Source organism: Monocercomonoides exilis, assembly GCF_001643675.1.
Source record: "Monocercomonoides exilis strain PA203 chromosome Unknown scaffold32-1190040, whole genome shotgun sequence".
Lineage (NCBI taxonomy): Eukaryota > Preaxostyla > Oxymonadida > Polymastigidae > Monocercomonoides > Monocercomonoides exilis.
Window position 1 is genome coordinate 878,584 of NW_027150577.1, and position 23,922 is coordinate 902,505.

The window sequence follows — 23,922 nt, forward strand, 5'->3', positions numbered from 1 at the left end:
TTGTGGACCGCAGAACCAATTCCGTATAATTCTTTATATTGCGTTTCAAACAGGCGACTATCTTGGAAAACACATTTTGACTGGCCAGTTGTTTTGTATTTGGCTAAATGAATAATACTTTCTTTACGCAAAGTAATTATGGACACGAGAATTTTTCCGATTATGTCGAAGAAATTGAACAGAAATAACAGAATCGAACATATCTAATTGAAATTAAAATACAAAAAAAAAAAAAAAAGAAAAGAAAAGAAAAGAAAAATCGCTTTTGTTGAGTTCTTATCAAAAACTGAAAAGTGTCTCAATTTTTATTGTCACTGTAAAAAATAATTTTTTATGGAAAGATACGCCCTTTATTGTTTTAAATGAGAATTTTGGTTATCGAATCAAAAAATTTGAAAACTCTTTTATATTTCTTTTCATTCAAAATTAGAACTTTTGAAATCCAGATAAAAATTGAGAGTAAACGTGTATGTTTTTGTTCAAATTCTCACAGAATATTTCAACCTCCATTTTTTCACTTTTGAATCCGCATCAATTCAAAATTATCAATATCTTTTTGTGTGAATGAACAATTCTCAAAACTTTAAAATTCTTAGTGAATAATTTGAAAGCTTCAAAGATGACAAGAAGGTGGAGGATTTCATGATTGTTTAATAATTTTGAAAAACGTCACTTGAAAGAAATACCCTTTTCAATTGCAAGTTTTTTGTTTCTTTCTCAACATTTCTAATATTGTATTTATCATCTGCATTTTTTACAATTTCAAAGTATATTGAAGTGAAAGTGCAAAACGATAATTAATAACAAGATGATATAAACAAAAAACAAGTTGCAACAAAATCAACGAAATCAGCATTCAATAATTCAACATTCAAAAACTTCAAAAATTTGAAAATCAGTTTTTACCTGTTCAATTGAACGCTACTTATCAACAATTTCATTCTGATCTTCATCTTTCACATGCTCACTCTTTTCAACATTATCTTCCGTAATTGATTCACCAGCCAAAATTTCCTTTGCTTCTTCATAACTTTCTCCACTTCTTTTTTTGTTTCTGTGCTTGTCCATCATTTCCAGCATCAATGCTTCAACATCTGACTCGTCCTCTTCTTCCTCACTCATATTTTCATTTTCATTTGCCTCATCTTCCACAGCGTGAACAACTTCGTCCGTTTTAACAAGAGTATCCAAAGTCCTTTCTTCTTCACTCACAGGGATTCTTTGTTGTGTGTCTTCTTCATTCTCTTCAAGATTATCTTCTGTTGCCGTTAAAGTATTATTTTGATTTTCCTGCTCTTTCTCCTCATCTCCATTTTCTTGATAACTGTTATTCATTTTCTCTTCTCTTTCCTTCTGCATCCTAAGCTCTTCTTCTTCTTCCACTCTCATTCTCTTCAACATTTCTTCCCTCTCTTTCTCCTCCTCCATTCTTCTCACCGCATCTTCAAACTTCTCCAGATCAACAAACACACCCTGCTCAACTATGTTCTCCTTCGCACCTCCAATAAACGCCTGCAAAAACTGTTTTCTCTTCGGCCTCGTCTTCCGCAGCCAAAGCTGAATAAGTGTGTGTATGCCATTCGCATCTTTGCATTTAACACAGATTTCTGCACCCGTCAAAAGCTCAATAACCAGAATTCCCATCTCTTCCTCATCATCGCTCTCATCTTCCTCGTTCTCTTCATTGTCAACGCTTTTATGATTTGTGTAGCCAGATTCTTGAGATGCGCTATCCAACCTGCCATTTGCAGAAGATTTTGGCAAACTTCCTTCTCCTGCTGATTTTCCTTCGACCATTGGCGATGCTGACGATTGAGCTGAAGATTGAGCTCCAGCCGGCTTTTTCAAAAACAAAGACGCAAATGCATTTGGCTTTGCACTTTTTGGTTTCTTTTCGAATTCTGCAGCCACCAAAGGCTGATCTCCTGTTTCAGATGCACTTTCTTTTGCAAGTAATTCATCTGCTTGCTGTTCATTTCCATCAACTTCTTCATCAGCTTCGCTGCTCTTCATCTCCACATTCTGTTCCGTCGTGTTCAAATTCTCTTCGAATTCACTTTGCTTGCACTCTTCGCTCTCTTTTGATTGCTCTTCTTTCACCTCCTCTTGAGAACATTCATTTCCTGCCTCGCTTCCTTCTTTCTTTTCTTGAGCAACGTCAGATTGCGCCATTTGCTGCTGCTGTTGCTGCCATTTCTTTTCCTTCTCTTTCTCCTCTTCTTCCATCTCTCTTTGAGATCCATATACTTTCACCCTGTCCACCATCATCCACGAAACACGCATCTGTGCAGCATCAGTCGCTGTGGTATAAACCGAAATGCCTTTTGGGTTGATCGACAGCTTCCCAATGCCGTGCATCCATTCCTGTGCTTGCACACTCTCGCAGAACACAGGCACTTTGGCTGCTCCTTCTACACGCAGAGTGCACAGGCTGGGCAAGTCGCAGCGCTGGAGGAGGATGGACAAGTGCAGTGGATGGACATCGCATGCTCTGGTGCTTTTGCTCAGAGTGCTGTTGGTGTCCAGAGGAGTGGCTAAGCTGTTCGGATCAATTGCTTCTGAGGCAGATGAGAAGCTTTCTGGAGGCGGAGAGGCAGAGATCAGCGATGAAGCATGTGTATCGTCAGTGTTTGTGGGTGTCATGACTTTCCCATTGCAGTTCTCTGCCTGAGCATCTGAGTGATCGGTGCTGTTATTCACAGAAGATGACTGAAGAAGATGGAGAGGAGAGGCAGAGGATGCTGATGAGCCGTCGACAGGAGGCAGTTGTGAAGAGGAGACTGTTGTGGGGTCGTCTTCTGAGCGAGAGAGGTGATGTGAATAGATGGTTGGTGTGGAAGGCGAGGAAACAGAGAAGGACGAGGAAGGAGACGAGGAGTGCTGCACAAAGCCGTAATGAGGTGTGGAAGAAGAAGATGATAAGGCCGATGGATGTGATGAATGGAGGATTGTAATGCCGCTGTCAGATGCAGCTGAAAGAGGCGAGGACAGAAGCTGAGACTGAGATCGGGGGATGCACAGCTCGTAGAGAAGGCGCTGTGCTGTGATGGGGGCATCGGGGGAGACATCCACACGCTGAGTGACTCTGATTGACTCAGAGCTGAACAGCGCAGCATGTGCCACTCCGTTCGCAAGGGATGAGTCCAGCTGGTTGTTTTCGACTTCGAATAGCTCCTTGGCAGCTGAAAAATGATAATATGAAAGGGAGAAAAAAGATAACAATCAAAATAATGAAATAAAAAATTTGAGTAATTTATTAAAAGAAACCAGTGAATGTCGTTAAATATTCATGAAAAGATGAATCGAATTATCAAAAAAAAAAAAAAAAAAAAAAAAAAAAAAAAAAAAATAAATTGATCTGCAATTCAAACAAGCTTGGCACACATTTAATAACTCCGTTGATCTTCTCCACAAATTTCTTGTCCACATCATTCAGCGATCTCTCCAACTCCTCCAAATCCAGCTGATTCAACTCTTCTTCCCTCGAAAGCGGAAGTGCAACCTCATTTCCCGCCTCAATTTCTTCGTCTGCTTCGCTTTTCTCGTTTTCCTTCTTCTTCTTCTTCTTTCCCTTTCTGTGCCGCACCGCCTTCTTCTTCTTCTTCTTCTTCTTAGCCTGCTCCATCATCTGCCTCCGCTGAGCCTCGCCGTATTCCCTCCTCCGCTGCACAGCTTCCCTCACACTCGCCATCCTCTTCTGCTCTTTCTCCTCTTCTGTCATCTTTTCCTCATCCACATTCTCCACTTCTGCTTTCTCCCTCTCTTCATACTCTGGCCCTGTCCCATCAAACAGAGAGAATGGCGAAGGAGGATCACGCTTTGTCCGAAGGCGATGGCCAATGTACTGAAAATGAATAAAGAAAAATAAATAGATTGGGCAAAATGAAAGCAGAGAGAAAGAGAGGAAGAGAGGAAGAGAGGAAGAGAGGAAGAGAGGAAGAGAGGAAGAGAGGAAGAGAGGAAGAGAGGAAGAGAGGAAGAGAGGAAGAGAGGAAGAGAGGAAGAGAGGAAGAGAGGAAGAGAGGAAGAGAGGAAGAGAGGAAGAGAGGAAGAGAGGAAGAGAGGAAGAGAGGAAGAGAGGAAGAGAGAAAGAGAGAAAGAGAGAAAGAGAGAGAAATCATATCACAATAAATAAAAAATACACAGAATAATCATTTTTAAGAAGAAATATTTGTGTGTGAACAAAAGAACAATGAAAAAGGCAAACACTTCCAGAGTTGATCCTCTTTGAATGAGGAGAAGAGGCAGCTGATGTTGTGTCTGGTACAAACTCCAAGTCAATGTACCCAGCAATTTCTGTAAAAGGAACACATTTGAAATTAAATATTTGGTTTTTATGAAAGAAATTATCATAAAAAATTAAATGAAAGAATTAAAAGAAAAGAAAAGAAAAAATGGTAACATGTTAAAATTTTATCTAAAAATTGATTTTTCACTAATAGCCAAAAGTCACAAAAAAACAGCTTGATGATAAAAAAACAGTCTTTCATTGAAATTTCACTTATTTTACTTTTTTTTTACACACTTTTATATTTCTTGTTATCTTTTGATTCTTCGCCTTCCGCTTTTTCGTTGCAGAGATCAGATGAACTCTGCACTTTTCCATCTGAAGACTGATTTCCTTGTTCATTCATCATTTCTTTCCCATTTCTCTCCAGTGAAGAATCGTTCACAACTGAAGAAGATGAAAAATAGCTCTCATCTGTAAAGCCATCCTCCTTCTTCTCTTCTGCTCCTTCTCTTTCAATCTTCTCATTTCGAGACGCATCGCTTTCCTCTTCCTTCAGATTGCCTTCTCCGCCCTGCTCAGAATCCGCTTGAAGCAGCCCGCTGCTTCCAAATGTGTCGTCATCTTCTTTGTCCCACGGCGTCGCCATCTGCACATCGTCTACATCGCCAAAGATTTCTGACTCGTGTGGAATGGCAGAAGAAGTCGATGAAATCAACGATGCTTCCATTTCTGATTGATTAGGTGTGGAATGAGACGGATTCTGAGATAATTCATTTTCAGAAGAAGAAGAAGATTCAGCCATGCTGGCAGACGAAGCAGAAGCTGAAGGTGCTTCTGAAGATGCAGCGCTCGCAGAGCACGCAGTTGCCGAAGCAGAAGATGATGCTGACGTATCTTCCAAGTGCTGTTCCTCACTTTCACCTTCTTTTTCATTGAATGTGTTTCTCAATGGAGATATTTGAGAGCGAGGCGATCTGGGGCTTCGCGGTGAACGAGGCGATTGAAGTGGTCGAGGAGAATAAGGCGAACGCGGAGAACGAGGCGATCTGGGCGACAAGCTGCGCTTCCGCGAGCGATATTCTTCTTCTTCACCCTCATCAATTTCCTCTTCTTCTCCACATTCTTCAATAACCCTAATTTTATAACTTCCCTTATTTCTCTCTCTGCCTGTGCGAGGCTCTCCATATATGTGACGCAGAAGATAACCTTCTCTCAGTTTTCCTTTTATAAGATGTCCTATTCTTTTTGCATCATCTCGCTCATAAGTTGAAAGAGCCGTTCCATCGATTTTGGATAGAGTCGGAGAACTGAAAGCGACCAAGGCCATCAATCTATAAGCACGCTCTGATTTAGGGTGCGCCTTTGGTGGTTCATAAGATGTAATGGGATTATCTCGAAGGGACAATGTAGTGAGAGAAGGAAGATCATGAGCTCCTTTAAATGAAAAAATTGAATTCTGATCAAGATACAAATGCCTCAAATCGTTAAGCTCCGGAAGCCCTTCAAAGTCCCGAATTTTATTTCCCTGTAGGTATAATTCTGATAAGCCAGGTATTGGCTGCATTCCTTTAAATGAATTAAAACCATTGTTTTGAGCAAAAATAGTTTCTGGAACGGCATCAATTGGAAATGAAAATCTATCTTCATCCGAATCTTTAACGACACCAGGTATTTTCGACATGTCCATCAAATATGCTCCTCCTATGTTGTAAATTTTACTTCCAACAACAGGAGATGTAAGTGCAGTTAAAGGATTCTTCGTGCGCGATGGAGTCTTTGAAGGTGATTGGTCAGGATTTTGCGTATTAGCACGAGATGTTGTTGATGCCAAATTATCCTGAGATTTTGTAGGTGTTGTCTTTAAATTGGATGAATTCTCTAATTGATTTCCTGGCAATTGAAGAGGCTTTAGTTCTGGTTTTTGGGTCCTTGATGTTTCTGTTGGTGTTTTCAACCGTTCGCTTTGGGAATCTTGTTGTGAAACGGTTGACATTAAATATTAAAAAACAATTATTGTTTGAGCAGTACCAAGAATGGGTTATGTAACGATCATAAAACAAAAATTCTATTAGCAAAATAAATAATGATAATATAACATAAATAAAATGAAATTAAGACGGCGATGAAAGAAAAATGCTAAAAATTAAAAACTTAAAACAATTTCAAGTAAGCTTTTTTCGAACTTTTTGAAATGAAACTTTTTAACTCATTGTCTTTGATTTTGAGATGGAGGTGGGATAACAGAAGTAAGAAACGGTGGAAGTGAATATTGTTGTGGGTATGGAGGCATTGGCAATGAATGAATGTTCATAGCAGCTTGATGCCCAGCTGCCATTTGAGGCTGGTGATAAAGCAGTTGCTGGTGTTGTGGTTGTGGTTGTGGCTGAGGCTTTGGAAGTTGCTGAGGAATTGTTTGAGGAATGATCTGCTGCTGCTGCTGTTGTTGTTGAGAATGCTGAATGACTGCTGACTGCTGAGGAGGAGACAGCTGTGGTTGTGGCTGCGGCTGCATCTGAGAGGGCATCTGGTGCTGCATCTGTGACTGTGGCGGGAGGGATGAGTGGGCAGGGGGAGGGGGAGGCTGAGGCTGGGTGATGTGCATCGGAGACACTTGAGAAGGCAGCTGCTGCAAAAGCTGGGCAGGCAGCTGGTGCACAAACTGCGATTGAGACTGGGACTGAGGTTGAGGCTGAGGCTGAGGCTGAGGTTGTGCTTGAGGTTGTATTTGAGGTTGAGGTTGAGATAAAGCCTGTTGTTGCTGTTGCTGCTGCTGCTGAGGAGAATGAAGTGGCTGAGGCTGCTGCATCTGCTGTTGTGATTGTGGTTGTTGTTGTGCCTGAGAAGGTGTCTGTGACTGGTTTTGCGCCATCGACTGTGGCGGAAGCTGTGGCTGTGACATGTTTTGCAGTTGGTTCTGCTGTTGAGCTGGCAAAGATTGTTGCTGTTGCTGCTGCTGCTGTTGTTGTTGTTGTTGCAGCTGCTTCTGCATCAGCTGTGCCTGGTGTGTCTGAATCCTCTGCTTCAGCACAAGCTCCACTTGGTGTGTGTATGCCAATGTGTTTGGCGATAGAAGAGGTTCGTCCTTTTGCGTGGCCTGGTTGTGGAAGGTGAGGTTCTCAAAGTGGGGGAATGGCATCTCTTCTCTCACTATTTGCGCCCATGACCTGAACAGGGCATTGACATAGTGAATGGAAAAAATTACGTATTTAACATGATAAAATTTTGAATGAAAAGGTTATAATTTTCAAAGGAGAAGGGAATAAGTGAATGAAATATTTTTCAATCAAAAATAAAAACAAAAACAAAAATAAATAAAACGGCTTATAAAAAATACATCGCATAATGGTCAACCACAAAATCCTCATCCAAAAATAAAATAAAATATAAAATAAAATAAAAACATTCAAAGCAGAATTAGCTGTTCATGCATACTCATTGTCGCTGTACAAGAAAAAAAAGCATTTTGCAATATGTCTCACGATTCTTTCATCTTCTGGGTTAGGTTTTCTACTTGACTGTTTCAGAAGTATGTTAAACTGTTTCAGAAGCTCGACCAAAGTTTGCACAATCATCTTCATCATATCAGGAATAGCTCGTATTCTGCCCATACTTTGCTTGTTACACAGAAGATTATATAGAACGAGCACCCCATACTTCAAATACGTTATTGTTCATCCACCAAAACAATTGGAAATTTCGTATTGATGAAAGTTCTTTCTGTTAAAAATTAATAACATCATACCATTTTTGAACGATGTGTGTCATTTTTGATAATTCTGCAGCAAATTTTCACTATTTCATTTTCTATCAAAAATGAATGAATAAAATCATCCTGTTTCTGAAACCCGTGAATGGTATTGAAAGCGAATCGGTTGCAAAGTTGTTAATTAATTTATCATAAATGCACAAAAAAACGAACATTATATAATTTTTGTTTTATTTCTTTCATTTATAAAAAAAAAGCATACATTCGCAAGCAGGGCAAAAGTGCAAATAGCTGTTAAACGAATTGCTTGAACTTCTGGAGATTGATGAGAAGATCGTAAATACGGTATTAAAAGTAATGGAATCTTGGCTAAAACATCATGAAATAAATTCAGAAAATCAACAAAACAAATGTTTATTTAAAAATAAATCTATGAAGATAAACATTGAAGTAACGGAATGCATGTCTCTGCGTTTGTTGCAATTGCATGAAGAATCATAATAGAATTCAGAATTGATTTATTTTGCCTGAGCAAAGTTGAAAGCATATATATTAATTAAAACTTGATAAAATGATAACATCTGCATACTCCGGCGTAATAGTTGGTGGGTCAATAAGTGTATAAGCTCCTACGATCTCCTGCACAATTATTGCCATTGTGCCTGCTGAATACCAAAACAATGGTCCGATATACTTATCGTAAGGAGGCGCTTCTATAAGCTTAAAACGAATGTTTGCGTTATTAACAGCTCATAAATATCAAATAATTTAAAAATCAAAATACTTTTGAAAGTTCGTCGAGGGCATCAGCTTTTTTATCTGGAAGTGATAATTCTGCAACAAGTCTTGAAAGTCGAGGAGGAATAATATCTGGAGCAGTGCTGCGAAAAGAGTATCCTGTTTGTGTTGCAGACTCCTCGAGTTGTTTATAAATAAATTGTGTCGGATGAATAATAGGCAACTGAAAATTATGCTCTTCAAATGTTGAAGTGAACATTCTGTGAAGCGGTAATATTGCATCTGCTTGCTTGAAATACTGTGGGAGTGATAAAGTCTGAGGCTCATTCATCGAACCGTTCACTAGACGCAAATAATTAACTTTTTTGAAAAGAAATACCTTTTGGCTGTTGCGATCGAAAAAATAATAAAAGTCTCGAATGAAAACTCAAATAAATCGCATCAATTAATAAAACTAATAATTTCACAATTATAGGAAAACCTTTTCCTTATATTCATTTTTTTTTGGGTATATTTGCAGAATAACAAGAAATCTTTTATTGAGAGGAACATTAAAAAATTTTTTTAAATGAAAATAGAAAAAAAAAATCGAGAATATTTTATTATATGCTTTTTAAGAATTCTCAGATTTTAAAATGTTTTTTAACAAGTCAAATTTTTGTATATTAGAAAAAAAATTGATGTTGATGAATTTGATCTTTTGAAAACGATATGCAATTTTTTCTTTCAGTTTGTAACTTTAATAATAATAATAATAATAATAATAATAATAATAATAATAATAATAATAATAATAATAATAATAATAATAATAATAATAATAATAATAATAATAACACCTGAATTGTTAATTGCATAATAGAAAATAAGTTGTATGTTTAAAACATCAATTCAATCTTTTGATGAAAATTGAAAATTTTATCAAAAGTCAGGTTTTCAAAACTATATAACACTGCGAATAAAATTTTGTTTATGAATTGATGTGATGAATGCAAATATTCAACTGTGTAATTTACTGTTAATTAATATTAGAAATGAAATTTTTTATTTATTCATATGGTATTCACTCGAGAAAATCCTCATAAGTTTCATAAAATGCAATTTTCATTTATTCCAAATTGAATTGATTGAAGCTCAGCAATAAGTCACAATTCTGGGTACAAGGATCATCAAGAAAAATCATGAAAAATGTGTTTTTTTGTTTGTTTCCTTTTTTATCACTTTCAATCATGTCACAAATTCCATTATTCAAAGTTTTGAAAAAAGTGGAAAAAAGAAATGCAATTTACAATTATTTTTAAGAAGATAAAAAAGAAGAGAAATCAATCATGGATGTTGCTTGTCAAAATTTTATCGACCCATCTTTTGAGTTCAATCGCCTGACAGTATTTGTACGAACCCAATTTAATATGTTGATTCGATTGCTTTCTCTGTGAGATTATCCACAAAGAGGTCGTGCTTAATCTATCAACTCGTTTGATGAACAGCTTTTCTTTTTTCTGGATTTCATTCATCATGGATCTTGCAATTTGACACATTTGCTGACATAAGCTAAACAAGATTCACAATCTTCGACAATTCGCCTTCTCCATTCAACTATTTCGATTGTCAAAAATCAACTAGCTCACTAATTTCTATCTTATCATCCTTACACAATTACTGGTTATAAAGAAGCTGGTATTATTGTTGATTGTTCAGTCTTACCAATCAATCGTCCGGCGGGTAAGTTAGAGTGCGGAAAGAAATATTTATCTGGAAAATATCATATTTATTGCGAAAAGGTGGAGGAAGGAGTGAATACTAAAACTGGAACAGCCAGTACAATTAGCTCCATATATATTCAGGTTCAACACAAATAATTAATTTTTTGAGAATCATTATTCTTCGTTTCAAACACAACTTGAAGGTGCTTATATATTCGCAGATTAGCTGATATCGGAGCACAGCCCGAATAAGGAACAATTAACACAAAACAAGTGTGTAATTCTTTTTGAAAAGTCGCAAATGTTTAATTTTCAAATATATCAAAAATTTCATATTTTGCTCAAATTTCTGTTTCTACTCACTAATCTTCTTTCGAATGAATGAAATAGCATTGTCCAGAAAAAGATTTCATATTAGAGAAGTTTGGTGTTCGCGGACAAATATTTCATAAAAATATGAATATTTTTCTTTATTTGAAAATTAAACATTTGTGACTTTTCAAAAAGAATTTCCCAAATCGAAACTCCTAAGATGGCTTTTCTCAGATTTATTTTTCAGCGATTTTTTTGTCGACTCAAAGATTAATTAACTGTTTTTGGCATAAACAAACAAAAAGTGTACCAAAATTTTTCTTTAAATAATACAACGGTAGTTCTGTTTTATGATACTGTTAAAATTCATTTCGTAACATCTTGCGAAAAGTGATGTGCATGAAAAAAATTAAAAAATATTTTGACAAAAAATTTATAAAAAATATTATTTACGGTTCATATTCCGAGGAATTATCTTTTGTTCCAGCTCCAAAAGGATCTGAATCCTCGCTTTCTGATTCAAAAAGTTCTTCTTTAGTATCTTCTTCATCTCTAATTCCCAAAATGTCATTTATATCAGGAATTTCTTCGTTTTCATCAACTTCATCACATCAATTTCCATTTCAAATTCATCTTCAGATTGAAAATTGATAACTTTTTCCATAAATTCTCCGTAGGAAAGTAAACCTGATCTTTTCACAATGAATGTCGCAAGCACTTTAGGAATAAATCGCTCTCTCACTCCATATCAAGAGAAAAAAATCGCAAATGTGCCCACATTCCTTCGATAGTGTTCTTATTGGCTTTCGCAACAGGATCAACGTAGTGACGTTTGTGGCAGTCGGTTTGGTGTGTGAAACAAATTTCTCCTAAGCAAGTGTAAGCTTTCCACTCGTCGCTTAAAAATGTTGTTCATTCTTTGATTCTGTTTTGAATTACTGGGATTAATGTCCCTTTTTTCCGATTAGGCACAATGAACACAAAATTTTTTCCAAATTGGGGCAAAATATTTCACTTCAGACATTTTCATAGAAAAATTATGCACTGAACTTTGACTTTTTGAAATCAAAAAACACAATGAAAAGGGATTTGTTTTTTGACATTCGTGAAATGAAACCACACTTTATGTTTTGATTTCAACGATGTCTGTTTGCGGATGTGAAAATCAAATTTATTTTGAAATCTGAGAAAGCGAAACAAAGTTATGAGTAAAGCTATTTTTAAATGCCTTGTGCAAAAAAAGCTTGAAAGTCCATATTTCCCCCAATTCGACTTCACCTTTTTGTTCGACAGCTCCAAATATCCACATCAATTATTTCTGCTTTCCTAATTCGAAAAATAGTTTAATTCAAGGCAAATAAATTAATATTAATGATAACAAAATCAACATTCGATGTTAAAACCTTTTTTGTAGTTCAGTCTCCTACATGCGGCTTGATCAATTTCCACTATTTTTCCAGCATCTCCAATTTTTTCATTTCTGCAATTTAAGTAATTTAACGCAGTCAACCTTGCAACGCTTGTCCAGTATCCAACCGTCATTAGAGATACATTTAGCATTATGCAATTTTTCCAATCTTTGATTTCCAGCCAAAACATTGAAAGAATCATCACAGTTGAAATCGGTTATTTTGAAGATTCCGAAGTCATATTTTTGAAGCAGGAAACACTTTTCTTGCACTTTGGACACTTCAAGAATCTTTAATGTCCCCTTCCTTTACAGATATATTTGGCTTTTTTGCAGTGTTGGAAAACTGAAAATACCTTCGGTAAATAGTGTTGGATCCATTTCCAAGATGATTCTTCAGATGAAAGTGTCTCATACAGTGCATGACATTCCCTTTTGTATAATTTTTCCCAAGACATCTATTTTTTAATCGACAAAAATTTTGTGATCTAACCCATTTTTAATGTGGTTTTAAGAAGAAAAATATTTTTAATTGTCTAAATTTTTTTGTAAAGTTCCTTTTGTTTAATTTTCAAATAAGGAAAAAATTTCATGTTTCGATCAAATTTCTGTTCTCTCTCATGAAACTTCACAAAAATAGAAATAATAATATTGTCAAGATTTTGTTTTCATGACAGAGAAATTTGGTAAGTGGAAACAGAAATTAGATCGAAATACGAAATTTTTATTTTATTTGAAAATTAAACGAAAGGAACTTTTCAAAAAAATTTAGATAATTTTGTCTTGAGGATGCGAAGCAGACAAAGAACATAATAATCTTAAACCTAATAGGCAATAGATTGCTAAAATGATTGAAAGGTTCAAAAATATTTTGTATGCTTATACTATGCTTATGCCCTGTTTTTCGAAGTCCATTGTAGCCCTGGGTGACGTGGTGACTTCTGACGTAACTTATTCGATTTTTGACGGACGTGACAGATTTTCCCACGTCAAAAGGGAAAAAAAAATTCCATTATTCAATTTTGACTGACGTGAAAGCGGTAATCGGATTTTTCATGCGTCATTGACTTCACTGACGTCAGTGAAGTCACTTCTCATCAATAATTCGAAAAAGCAAAAAATGAAGGAGAAGTGCAAAATGTGCAAGCCATATTTCTAAATTTCTAACATTTCATTTTTCAAAGAATAGCAACCATAACATTTCATTTTTATTTTTAATTTACTCTAATTTTTATGAAAAAAGCTATATTAAAATCTTCAAAGGATTTGAAGAAAGCTCATTGAAAGTGTAGTACGTTTGAATTAGTTTGGAGAAGTTTGTTCGAAGTTTTTTTTAAAGAATTATTAATTGTTTTGTTTTCTCATTTTGCTTATTGCTTTATGTGAAATGACTGTCATAATTGGAAAAAAGCAAATCACAATTACCACAAAAATCATCATTTTTTGTTATATGAATCATTCTTGGTTTTCAGCAACACTATAAAAAAAATCTTTTTGAAAAATGTCTAATCACAAGAATCACTTTTGAATAAAGGAAAGGAAATTAGGATTTTTGATGATGAACAAAGCAGATCCAATTTCTTTATTTGAATGTATAGAAATAACAGTTTGGAAAAGAATAAGACCTGTTGAGATATTAAATAAGAGATGCTTGAATATGATAAAAATCTTTTCAATGAAGATTGAAGAAACAATTCATTTGAAAAAGATGTCTGAATGATTCAAGAATTAAATGAGAAAGTCATTTCAGCAAATTATTCATTTTCACTTTGTTTTGCTATTTCAGTTTCATTTCGTTTTAATGATATCATTAAAAACAAATACAATTAAAAAGTGCAAAATGAATGCTTTCAATTTTGTAAAATGATTAAAAATTGTTAGAGTTTCAAAATGAAAAATTATTCCATTTCTGAACAGGCTCAAAAATTATGAAAAAATATAAAACGATCAATCGTCATCTTCTATTTTTTTTTCTGAAAATAATTAAGAATTTTATTGAGAATAAAAAATTGCACCTTCATATTCTTCTTTCATCTTTTCAGGCAATTCTTTTCTTCTTTGCCTCTTTCTTCGCGTCTTCCATTTGATCTTTCTCTTCTCTTCCCGGTCTTTCTCTCTCATCCAATTCACACTTTTTGCAAGCTCTTCAAGCTCTTCTGCAACCTCTTTCGCAAAATAAATCTCGATCACAAAAATTTCTTCAAAATTTTCATCGCTGAATGATCGATTTATCAAAAACTCCAAAGCCGATTGTTTTTCTATACAGGTCAGGTTGTGATGTTTGCAATAATGTTTGATTTTCTCTTCGAAATCATTCGGATTCAGAATTATTTCAAGTTCCTAATTTAAAAATAAGAAAAAGATCAATAATATCAAAAAAGAAACATCAACGCTCAAACGTGAAATGCATTCACGTTGCTCAATGCCAATAAAGCTATTTCCACCTCTTTTTGTGTTTCTTTGCTCTTCCACATTGCAAATTTCAAGCTATTAAAAAAACTCAAAATAAAAACAAAGTTTTAATCGCAACAATCAAAAATTCAATTACAACAACAATTGCACACTTTCATTTTTTTCGGTAATGCTTTTTTAAATTATTTTTTGAGACACATTGCGTCCACAAAGCAAACTGTTTTTCATATTACGCGAAAACAAAGCAAAATCTTGCAAAGAAGAAATCGATGATTAAAAATATGATAAACAGCTCAGAAAAATATAAGAACTCATTTCATTCTCCTATGCATCTGTACAAGTATCACAAAACACAATAGCGCAGTTGGTTTTATTATCTATTTATGCAATAATGGTATTTTTGATTTCAAAAATTACTGCAAAGAAAATGTTTATATTTTAATGTTTCACATTCATTTTGATATTATTATATTTTATTGAAACAAAAAGTGATTTTTTTTTTTTTTTTTTTTTTTTTTTTTTAGTGGAAAATTGGTGACGGACGTGACGAATTTTTTTCTTCACGTCACCCAGGGCTAGTCCATTGGTTTTTGAAATAGAAAAAATAGCTGGCACAATCTTTTTGAAAAGTCGGAAAACTTTAATTTCGGACCCACAAAAGATCACAAATACGAAAACTCAATTTTTTGGCAATTTTTGTCTCTTATCATACACAACATTTTCATAACATTATTCTCAAATGATTTATAGCGTTCAAACAAATCACAAGCATTTTCAATATTTTATTTTTATAATGTTTCAGTGATCAATATGAACAATTATCTTAAAAAGATTGATTATAGAACATAAGCACTTCATAAACATTGAGAATGTTTTTAGAAATTAATTTATCTTAAAGTTGAATGGATTAACATCTCGTTTAAATTCTTTGCAATCAGCCAAATTTAAAAGTTTGACAAAGCGATGAATGTTGTTTATTTCACAAACAAATCACGAAAAATTTAAATTGAATAATGAAACATTTCTTTGTTGTTTTCAATTCATTTTTGGCTTTATTTGTTATGAAATAAATATGCATTGTTATTATTAAGCGAAAACTGTGATTTGATGAATTTAATATGAAATAACGAAATAAAAAAGGAAAGAAAAATAAGAATTATAAATTTGGAAATACCTGTGGAATATTTCTATACTCAAACAATTGCACCAATCATGGAAATTGCTTTTCTAATTGTGTGTAAATTTGTGTTCATTGTTTTATTGGAACCTCCAATCTTCATAAAAATTTTAATAAACAAATTATCGAAAAATTTTCATTTTCATCTTCTTCTTCCTATTCCACTTTCTTTTCCTCTTCACCTTCCTATACACTTTCTGCAGACGAACCCACTGATGATACCAAACCAGTGAATATAAGCGTTTCCGAAATATTCCTTAATAAACACGATCTTGATAACGATGATCCTGCAAAAAATGATGATGGGGAAGTGCTAGTGAGGGAAAGCCTCAAATGCTCACTCAATTTGCTGTACAAATTGTTCTTTTCCTCTCTTTTTCTTTTTCTTTTTCTTTTTCTTTCTCTTTCTTTCACTGCACCTTCGCTGCCCTCCACTTCACCACCGATGGTTGCCTCAATTTCTCCACCTTGCCATTCTCATCTTTCAATCCTCTAACTTCAACCTCTCTTCTTCTTTTGCTTCGCCTTCGCCTTCGCCTTCTCCTTCTCTTTTTCATTCATCATCTTCTACCTCTTCTTCATTGTCAGCTTCTTCTGATAATTCATCTATCTTGTCTGTATGCATTTGCGACAAATCCCATTCACACAAGGGACTTTCCAACAGGCAAAACGGTAGAATGCTTTTCTCTTCTTTTGCAGTGAAAAATTGGAATCTTCATCCATTAGGCTTCTTGTCTGCGATAAATCATCACATATCAACAATCGTTGGTATCATCTTCAGCACAAAACAGCAATCCAGTAGTTCAGATAGCCAACATTGACAGCCGCTCAGGTTCTCAAGGTCTGACACTGCGAACTGTTGCATATGACTCCACAGTCCATATACATATTGACTCTTCCACTTTTAGCAACTGGAAAGAGCAACAGCATCCACAGTCGCTCCAAACTTCACAAGACAACGGTGTGTCTTTTGCGATCCAGGAGCAGAATGAATCATTTCATTCTGAACTTTCTTTCCAAAATCGGATGGAGTGTGAACAGCAGTCTGCTCTTCCTCTGCTATCATCTCCACTGTGAAACGAGTTGTGAAATGAATTGGGGAAAGAATACTTTTGTGGAAGTGGAAGCGTATGTGGTGTTGGTGGCGACGAAGATCAAAGAGATGAAGCAGGCATTGTTGGCTTTTTGAACACCGACTCTCTTTCATTTATCAACATGGTATCGCAGAATCAGCAGGCACAGCCAGAACGGGGAGAGTGCTTGTGGAGGAAGGGAAAGCAGCAATTGGAAGATGAGGAGAAGTGAAACCAAAGAGACTTCAGTGAGGCAGAGAGAAGTGATTGCATGGCTGGTTGAGATGATGGTTTGCGTTTGTTTGGTGAGGGAAAGAGTCAGATGATTTTGGGAGTGTTGAAAAAGAAGAAAAAGAAGAAGAAGAAGAAGAAATAGAAGGCTGAGCAATAAAATGCCCTTGATATGCAGAGGGATCAACAAGCGCGTTTGATTAGCAATCACCTTGTTTGTGCTGATAAGTGTTCTCATGTACCTCAAACTGTGTAAATACAACAAGAGAATCGGAAAGAGGAGTGAAAGAAAGCTGAGGCTGTATCACAATGTCACTAACTGCAACGCCAGCTCCACCTCCAGAAGAAGCAGCAGCAATATCCACATCTTCCTTTGCTTCTTCGCTGATTTGCAGGATTTCTGGCTTTTCGGCAGGGTGTGTGCTTTTATAGTCATTCCCATTGTAATCTTCTCTGTAAGATTTAATGGATTTGTGGGTATTGGAGGGTGTGACATTTGATAGACTACGCAATGGATTCTGCACAACCACAAAACGAGGAGGATTGAGTGGGGGAAATGTGGAGTTTGCATCTGAAAGAGGTTCTATAAAAGAAGAAGAAGAAGAGGAAGAGGAAGAAACAGAAGCAGAAAAGGCAGACAATGCAAACGGATGTTCCGAAGTCGAATGAATCAAGCGAATCGAATCAGAGCCAGGTACTTTCGAGCCACTTACTAATGCTGCAGTGCAAAATGCTCGTTTTCTTCATCGTTCACTCTCTGTTTCCTGTGCTTCTTTGGGGTTCTCTGCCTTGCTGCTACACTTTGCTCTTCTTCTTCTGCCTCTTATCCAGCTTCATTACCCAAGTTGAGGATTATCTCGCTATCATACAGAATTCCTATCTCACTCACTTCTCTCCCTATAAACACCAGCCCCGCTTTCTTCAACAGTCTCATTTGCTCATACTGCAGCTCCTCCTTATCTCTTTCTTCTCTCCCTTCGCTCCTCTCTCTTACCACTGTTCCTCCTCTTCCTCCTCCTCCGCTTCCATCTCCTCCTCCTTTGCTGATTCCTCTATCACTCCCTCCTTCCCTTCCTCTGCTTCTTCTTCCCTCTCTTCCTCCTCCTCCTCCTCTGTTTCCAAATTCGCACCATGGAGACAACCACTCGCTTTCAGGAAACACTTCATCATCCTTCTTCATCTGCTTCATCATTATCTTCCTCCTTATCTATCTCTTCTCCTTCTCCCTCTGGTTTTGCATCAGGTTTCTCTCGCTCATCATCGTCGTGAATCCGCCGTCTGCACAAACCTCCAGAATGACCTCTTTTTTCCTCCTCCTCTTCTTCCTATCCTTCTCTGACGCTTCTGCATCTGCCTTTGTCTCTACATTGTCTTTCTTGTCGATCCAATTATCAACATCATACAAACAGAACACTCCTCTCTCGTCATCTGCTTCCCCATCGAACTCTTCAACTTCTTATTCCTCATTTACCTCGTCTTCTTCGTTGTATCTATCACAGGAGCCGGTCTGTTCCTCCACTCTTAGCTTCATCAGCCTAAGAGACTCAATGCTTCCATTCAACAAACATTTTTCTGCTTTTGCAGCTTCATCAGCTCGTGAAAGCACCGCGACCTTCGTCTTTCTAACTCTTTGACTCTGGACGAAAAAGAGGAGAAGGTGAGTGGAGGTGACATCGGGGTAGAGGACGATGCAGGGGTGGGAATAAGGAGATGGACCGAAGTGTGTAGAGGAGTGGGGAGAAGAGAAGCGAAAGGAGCAAGATGATGTGAAAACTTTTTGTGGAAGCCGGCGTTTGTATGTTTTGGAGACAGAACCTGGAAGGGTGAGTTAGAAGGGGTAACATTTGGAGATTTGGAGTGAAATGGATAGGATGATTGTGATGGTGGTGATGATGAGGTGGAGAAGAAGAAGAAGAAGAAGAAGAAGAAGAAGAAAGAGAATAAGAATTATTTGCTGATAAAATAGAAGAAGTTAAAAGAGAAGAAGATGAAGAAGATATCATAGATAAGAATGAAGCAGTAGGAGAAGAAATATGACTGGAGAAGGAAGAAGAAGAAAAATAGGAGGAAGATGAAGAAGAAGAAAGCAAATGAAACTTCCTCGTCACCTTTTTTGACATTCTTCAATGTTTCCACAGACACTGCAATGATATATTCATTCAAATGCCAGACACAACATGTAGTTAACCAGTAACCTCCAATATTCCACTCACGCAATTAAAAACATTTCATTACTCATTCCACTTCCTTCAGAGCGATAGCAGCACCTTCTTCAAAGCAAAGCCTGGGTAAGCCTGAAGAATATCCAACGGAGTATTTTTTTTCTCCTCTGAATGATGGCGGAGAAAAGCTGTTTGAGCTTTTCGCATTTGAAGATGATGAGAATGTGCAGTGTTGTTTGAAATTCAACGAAGGAGCGAAAGGTTGCTGTAGGAAAAGAATTCCAAGGAATTCTAGCTGATCACAGCGAGAGATAAGCATACCAAAGCCGGGCTGAAAAAAAGACGGAGTCGAACAATCTGTTGCCAATGCCGGAGATCACGCAAAACTTCATCAGATCGATAATATTTTATACACAGTTGCGGGTAAACTTTTTCATTTTCTGTTTCTCGGGACATTCCACTTTTCCATATCCGAATAGATTGCTATCTTCTATTTATTATGTGTTTCAAAAAGAAACATTTACAACGAGTCTTTCAGTTCAGAATTAAACCTTCTTTTATGCATCCAATCTTTAAAACTGTTTTTTTGTCAATCGAGTTGAAACATATGCTACGAATATGTAATGACCATAAACGATTAAATGCTGCTTTTTGAAAAAAAAAACTGCAAAAAGCAAATGCAACAAACATATCTGAACTTGAATCAAAGGATTGATTTTGGCAAATATGAAAAATGTTTGTTGGTTATATTTTTGCAACAAAAATAATTAAATAAGTGTTCACTGCGGCAGAAAACATTCAAACAGGAACATAATGCATTTTTCAATATATGTAATTTGAATGTCCATAAGAAATTAACAAAATAAACCATTGTTGCCTTGTGGATTGATGAAAGCAGGAAAAATTAAAAAAAAAACCTCCTTTCATATTTTTAATAAAAAATTCTATTCTGGTTTATCAAAAAAAACAAAAGGTGAGAATAGTGTCAATTTCGTTGTTTGTACTGCAATGAAGCGTTGTAGTAATATGACATATTATTTATTATTTGAATGAAAGCAATTGCCGGACGATCTTTGATTTTTCAAAAAGAATTTCTGACCTGTATATTTTATTCTATATTCATGATGCCCATGTTGAGAATCATTCTTAGCCATAGTTTGTTTTTGGAAATTTGACAACTCTGAAAAAAGTTTTCAAAAGTATTGTTATTTATCCAAGATCAATAGATATTTATTTCTGTAGGGATTAGACGAATTGGAAATAACTAGATTATCTAATAATAATGTGGCATTCATGTGCAAATTTGATTATCCATGAACGAATTTCAAAAATGATTAGTTTTGATAAACTTTTTCCTATCCGCAGAGAAATTGATAGTTTAAAGGAAATAATAACATATATTTCAAGTCATTTTCTCTTTATTTGAATGAAATGCTTTGACGTATCTTGGTTTGTTGCTGCAACTACGTGTTTCACTGTCATAATTCTTTATTTGAATTTTTTGTCTTCTTTTTGTGAAAATTGTCGAATTTTTTCTGAATGAAACTTCTGAAGAAATCATATTGGAAAAAAAACCGTGGAGCATCTCATCATGCTTTTACTTGCCGAAAAATTTATCTTTCAAATTAAATCCAAACCTAATTTTTTTTTAAAATGTTTGTGATTTCAACGTGTTCTTTAATTGCACCCCAACAAATAATTATGAATCCATTATTTTCATCTTCCTTCCTTTCTTCTTCTCAGGGAAAGCTAAGATTTCAAAGGAAGAGCAATTAAACTCTGTGTCTTCTGATCGTTTTCTTTCATAAAAGCGTCTGAGAAACCCTAAACAGGCTGCAAAATCGGTAGTGAAGATAAGTGGAGAAACGTCAATTATAGAGCAGTGGAGATTGAAATCTAACGTAGGAGAAGTTGTTGTTGCAAAGGGCGACAATTCTCCCGTGTATGGAGAAAGAGGCAGAAATGAAGGAGGAATTGAAAGGAGCAAAGGTAGATGAGGTGGTGGAAGAGGGGGATTTTAGAAGTAGAAGTGAAATTAGAAGAAATGAAAGAGGTGGAGGAGAAGGAAGAAGATTTGGTTCTGGAAACGGGCGCAGAGGATGCAAATCGAGAAGAGGATATAGCAGAAAAAGTGGGAAGGAAGAAATGCAGATTGGGATGGAGGAAAATGAAATAAGACATAAATTACCTGTTGGAAAATGATACTTTTTTTTATTGATTCAGCTCTAAATCAACTTTATCATTCATATCTTGGGTTAATTATTTTTTTCCACAAACAAAATTTAAACACTTCTTTAAAAAATTAGCGAAAATAACAATAGCTTGCTTATTAAGAACACTGAATACAAGCGAATTTGAAATTTGAATTTTCAAATATTAAAGTGCCGTTCAAAAAATTAGTACATTCTTTATTGATTAAAAGAATAAGCAAAGAGATGAAAACATACAAAAACTAAAAAATCTATGTCTGACACAAGAAGAAATGTGATGAATTTCAAAACAAAACTTTGTCAGGAGAAATTCACTCAAAATAATAAATGAAAATATTGAGGTTGATTTAAACAAAAATGCTTTTTCAGCAGAAAAAATTATCACCTTCATTTTATTCACTCTTCAATCTCTGAACTTCCCAACGAGTTCCGTAGCATTCGCAATTGTGCTTTGCTTGTCATCTAATGCGGTGTCCTTCAGGTCAAATGCATTAGTTATCTTCACCAACGCTTCCCTTCCCCCAAACTCTCGCCGCAGCTTTCTCAACTTCGTCCGCTCTCCTGCCGCTCCCGATAGGCTCGCCCGAACACCATTCTCGTACGAGTTCCCCCTTAAGCTTCTCAGGTCAGGCCTTTCTCCATTCACAATCTTCTGCCCTGCCACCTCAGCCTCGTATTCCCCAAATGGGATCTGCAGCGTCGGGCACTCTCACGCCATCATCCCGATAGAAAACTCCACCGTCTTCTTTGTCGCGTGCCCCTTTGCACCTTTCAGCAGCTCTGACGCCTTCTACCGTATGCACTTCTTCCAGAGATCACCTTCGTGCTCGGACGTTGTGAAAGAGGAGGTAATTTTGTGAATATTAATTCTTCACAGAAACATCAGAGGAAGATGTGACCATGGTGGAGGCTGAAAAGATGGAGGAAGTGTCTGAATCATTTGACGCGCAGTCTAAGTAGAGCGCAATTCAGATTACCATGTACTCAGAGAATAGCGCAATCAGCGGACAGAGAGAGGTTTGATTGGAGTTTGCCTTTCATTTCGCAAAAGCAGTGAAGCACGAGATTGCCCAACGAGAACATGAGATGTGCAACTGTTTGTTCTCTTTCTTTTTTTGATCCAACATCCATATCTTTCTTCTGGTTCTTTCCATAAAGCAGTTTTAACAGCTTAAATATTTGATCAAAAAAATTGTCATAAGCTAATAATTTAATTTATCGCGACAAATGATAATTCAAAAAATACAAAAGAAATATTAATTTGTTATTTTCATTAGTCAAAAAATGATTAAAAAAAATAAAACAACAAAAAAGAATAACGACAAATAATAGAACACACACGATAAATGCAATTTAAATGCAAATGATTACTCTTTTTTTTGATTCACGCTTCATTTTCAATTAAGAAAATTAAAATTCTTATAGTTGTTATAATTTTCGAATAATGAATAATCATCATCACCAAAGATGTGGTTTGAAAAGACGTTTGGAATACAAACCATGAAAATAACGAATTCTTCTCGTGTCAATGTAAATATGAATAGTTAATGAAAAAGCAATTTCCCTTTAATATTTATCTTGAAAAAAGCTATTTTGGTTTGTGGAAAATTTCAAAAATTGAGAAATGTATTTTGCTTGTGATAAATATATAAATGGTGCATAATCGTTTTTGGATAAATTATTATATATTTGAAAAGAAACTATAACGGGAAGATCTCCGATTTTTCAAAAAGATTATGCCAGCTGATAATTTTTCTGATGCTTGTTGTCTCACAAATTTCCATATTCTTCATAGCCCTCTCACAGAAATAGATTCAGAAGCAAATACGAGATTTTTGGAAGAAATGACAGAAAAATATTTGGAAAGAAAAGAAGTTAAAAAGACAGCAAATGCAAGACATTTAACGAAAATGAAGAATGGGCTTAATCCTGGAAAAACGTTGACTTCCACAATATCTTCCTTTTTGGAAGAAATAGGAGGTTAATCTTCACTTTTTTGACTATTATTTTTTATTTGAACTTGTTTATTATTCTTTTTTATATTTTTCAGTTCACCAGATTTTCTATTTCAGATATATCTGATACTGATCAAGGAACAATCAAAGCTGCAATTTCCAAAGAAAGAAGAGAGAAAGCGAATTTTGAAGTTCTGGAAAAAAGAAATGAAAAAAGAATTCAAGCCCTTAGCAAAGAAATAAACAATGATAGTGATGATAAAATTATTATTATCGAAAATTCTCAAGCATTTCATCTATTTTTTAAGAAGGAAGCGACAAATTCATTTCCATCTTTAATAACTCAACCATTCCCATCACCATCTGCGTCATTTTCATCGCCTGTGATACCATCTCAAACGATGCAAGCACTAAATCAAAATCAACAAACATCATCAAATTCTTCAATTACAGTATCACTGCATTTAACATCAACATCAACATCAAGATCAAATCTCCAAATATCATCGGTATTTTTTACCTCTTCTCCAAAAAAATAATTGTTGAAAACATTCATTTGAAATCATTCCGAAATGAATTTTTTAAGCGAGAACGAGTCAAACAC

At 35.5% G+C, this 23,922-nt stretch overlaps 5 protein-coding genes across 5 annotated transcripts; 1 reads left to right on the forward strand and 4 right to left on the reverse strand.

The window, feature by feature from the left end:
* Positions 1-732: 732 nt before the first annotated feature.
* MONOS_14903 (uncharacterized protein) lies at positions 733-6,249 on the reverse strand. The gene is made up of 4 exons (XM_067867743.1): positions 4,526-6,249; positions 4,208-4,296; positions 3,385-3,844; positions 733-3,182 (listed from the first exon to the last, which is right to left on the reverse strand). Exons 1-4 carry the CDS (start codon positions 6,222-6,224, stop codon positions 922-924), a joined length of 4,509 nt encoding a protein of 1,502 aa, XP_067724731.1. The 5' UTR covers positions 6,225-6,249; the 3' UTR covers positions 733-921.
* Positions 6,233-9,051, reverse strand: MONOS_14902 (putative cell differentiation protein Rcd1). The gene is made up of 7 exons (XM_067867742.1): positions 8,722-9,051; positions 8,527-8,657; positions 8,382-8,464; positions 8,200-8,306; positions 7,974-8,069; positions 7,664-7,884; positions 6,233-7,395 (listed from the first exon to the last, which is right to left on the reverse strand). Exons 1-7 carry the CDS (start codon positions 9,004-9,006, stop codon positions 6,438-6,440), a joined length of 1,881 nt encoding a protein of 626 aa, XP_067724732.1. The 5' UTR covers positions 9,007-9,051; the 3' UTR covers positions 6,233-6,437.
* An 8,140-nt stretch (positions 9,052-17,191) lies between these two features.
* MONOS_15319 (uncharacterized protein) lies at positions 17,192-18,183 on the reverse strand (the record flags this gene model as incomplete). The annotated part of the gene is made up of 2 exons (XM_067868188.1): positions 17,192-17,699; positions 17,861-18,183. The coding sequence occupies 2 exons, from the start codon at positions 18,181-18,183 to the stop codon at positions 17,192-17,194; spliced, it is 831 nt and encodes a 276-aa protein (XP_067724733.1).
* A 1,043-nt stretch (positions 18,184-19,226) lies between these two features.
* MONOS_15318 (uncharacterized protein) lies at positions 19,227-20,001 on the reverse strand (the record flags this gene model as incomplete). The annotated part of the gene is made up of 5 exons (XM_067868187.1): positions 19,227-19,484; positions 19,567-19,640; positions 19,705-19,763; positions 19,842-19,850; positions 19,958-20,001. The coding sequence occupies 5 exons, from the start codon at positions 19,999-20,001 to the stop codon at positions 19,227-19,229; spliced, it is 444 nt and encodes a 147-aa protein (XP_067724734.1).
* Positions 20,002-21,097: 1,096 nt separating this feature from the next.
* Positions 21,098-21,355, forward strand: MONOS_15317 (uncharacterized protein; the record flags this gene model as incomplete). Its single annotated transcript, XM_067868186.1, has 1 exon — positions 21,098-21,355. One exon carries the CDS (start codon positions 21,098-21,100, stop codon positions 21,353-21,355), a length of 258 nt encoding a protein of 85 aa, XP_067724735.1.
* Positions 21,356-23,922: the final 2,567 nt, after the last annotated feature.

What these genes read in the sequence shown, in the direction of transcription:
- MONOS_14903 (XM_067867743.1), bottom strand. Translation starts at nt 6,224, where the DNA reads ATGTCAACCGTTTCACAACAAGATTCCCAAAGCGAACGGTTGAAAACA. An exon ending in AGAGGATCAACTCTGGAAGT is followed by an intron (nt 3,845 to 4,207) that starts GTTTGCCTTTTT and finishes ATTCATTTTCAG; the next exon opens with TACATTGGCCATCGCCTTCG. An exon ending in GATCAACGGAGTTATTAAAT is followed by an intron (nt 3,183 to 3,384) that starts GTGTGCCAAGCT and finishes ATCATTTTTCAG; the next exon opens with CTGCCAAGGAGCTATTCGAA.
- MONOS_14902 (XM_067867742.1), bottom strand. Translation starts at nt 9,006, where the DNA reads ATGAATGAGCCTCAGACTTTATCACTCCCACAGTATTTCAAGCAAGCA. An exon ending in CCACCAACTATTACGCCGGA is followed by an intron (nt 8,465 to 8,526) that starts GTATGCAGATGT and finishes AACTTTGCTCAG; the next exon opens with GCAAAATAAATCAATTCTGA. An exon ending in ACACACATCGTTCAAAAATG is followed by an intron (nt 7,885 to 7,973) that starts GTATGATGTTAT and finishes ACGTATTTGAAG; the next exon opens with TATGGGGTGCTCGTTCTATA.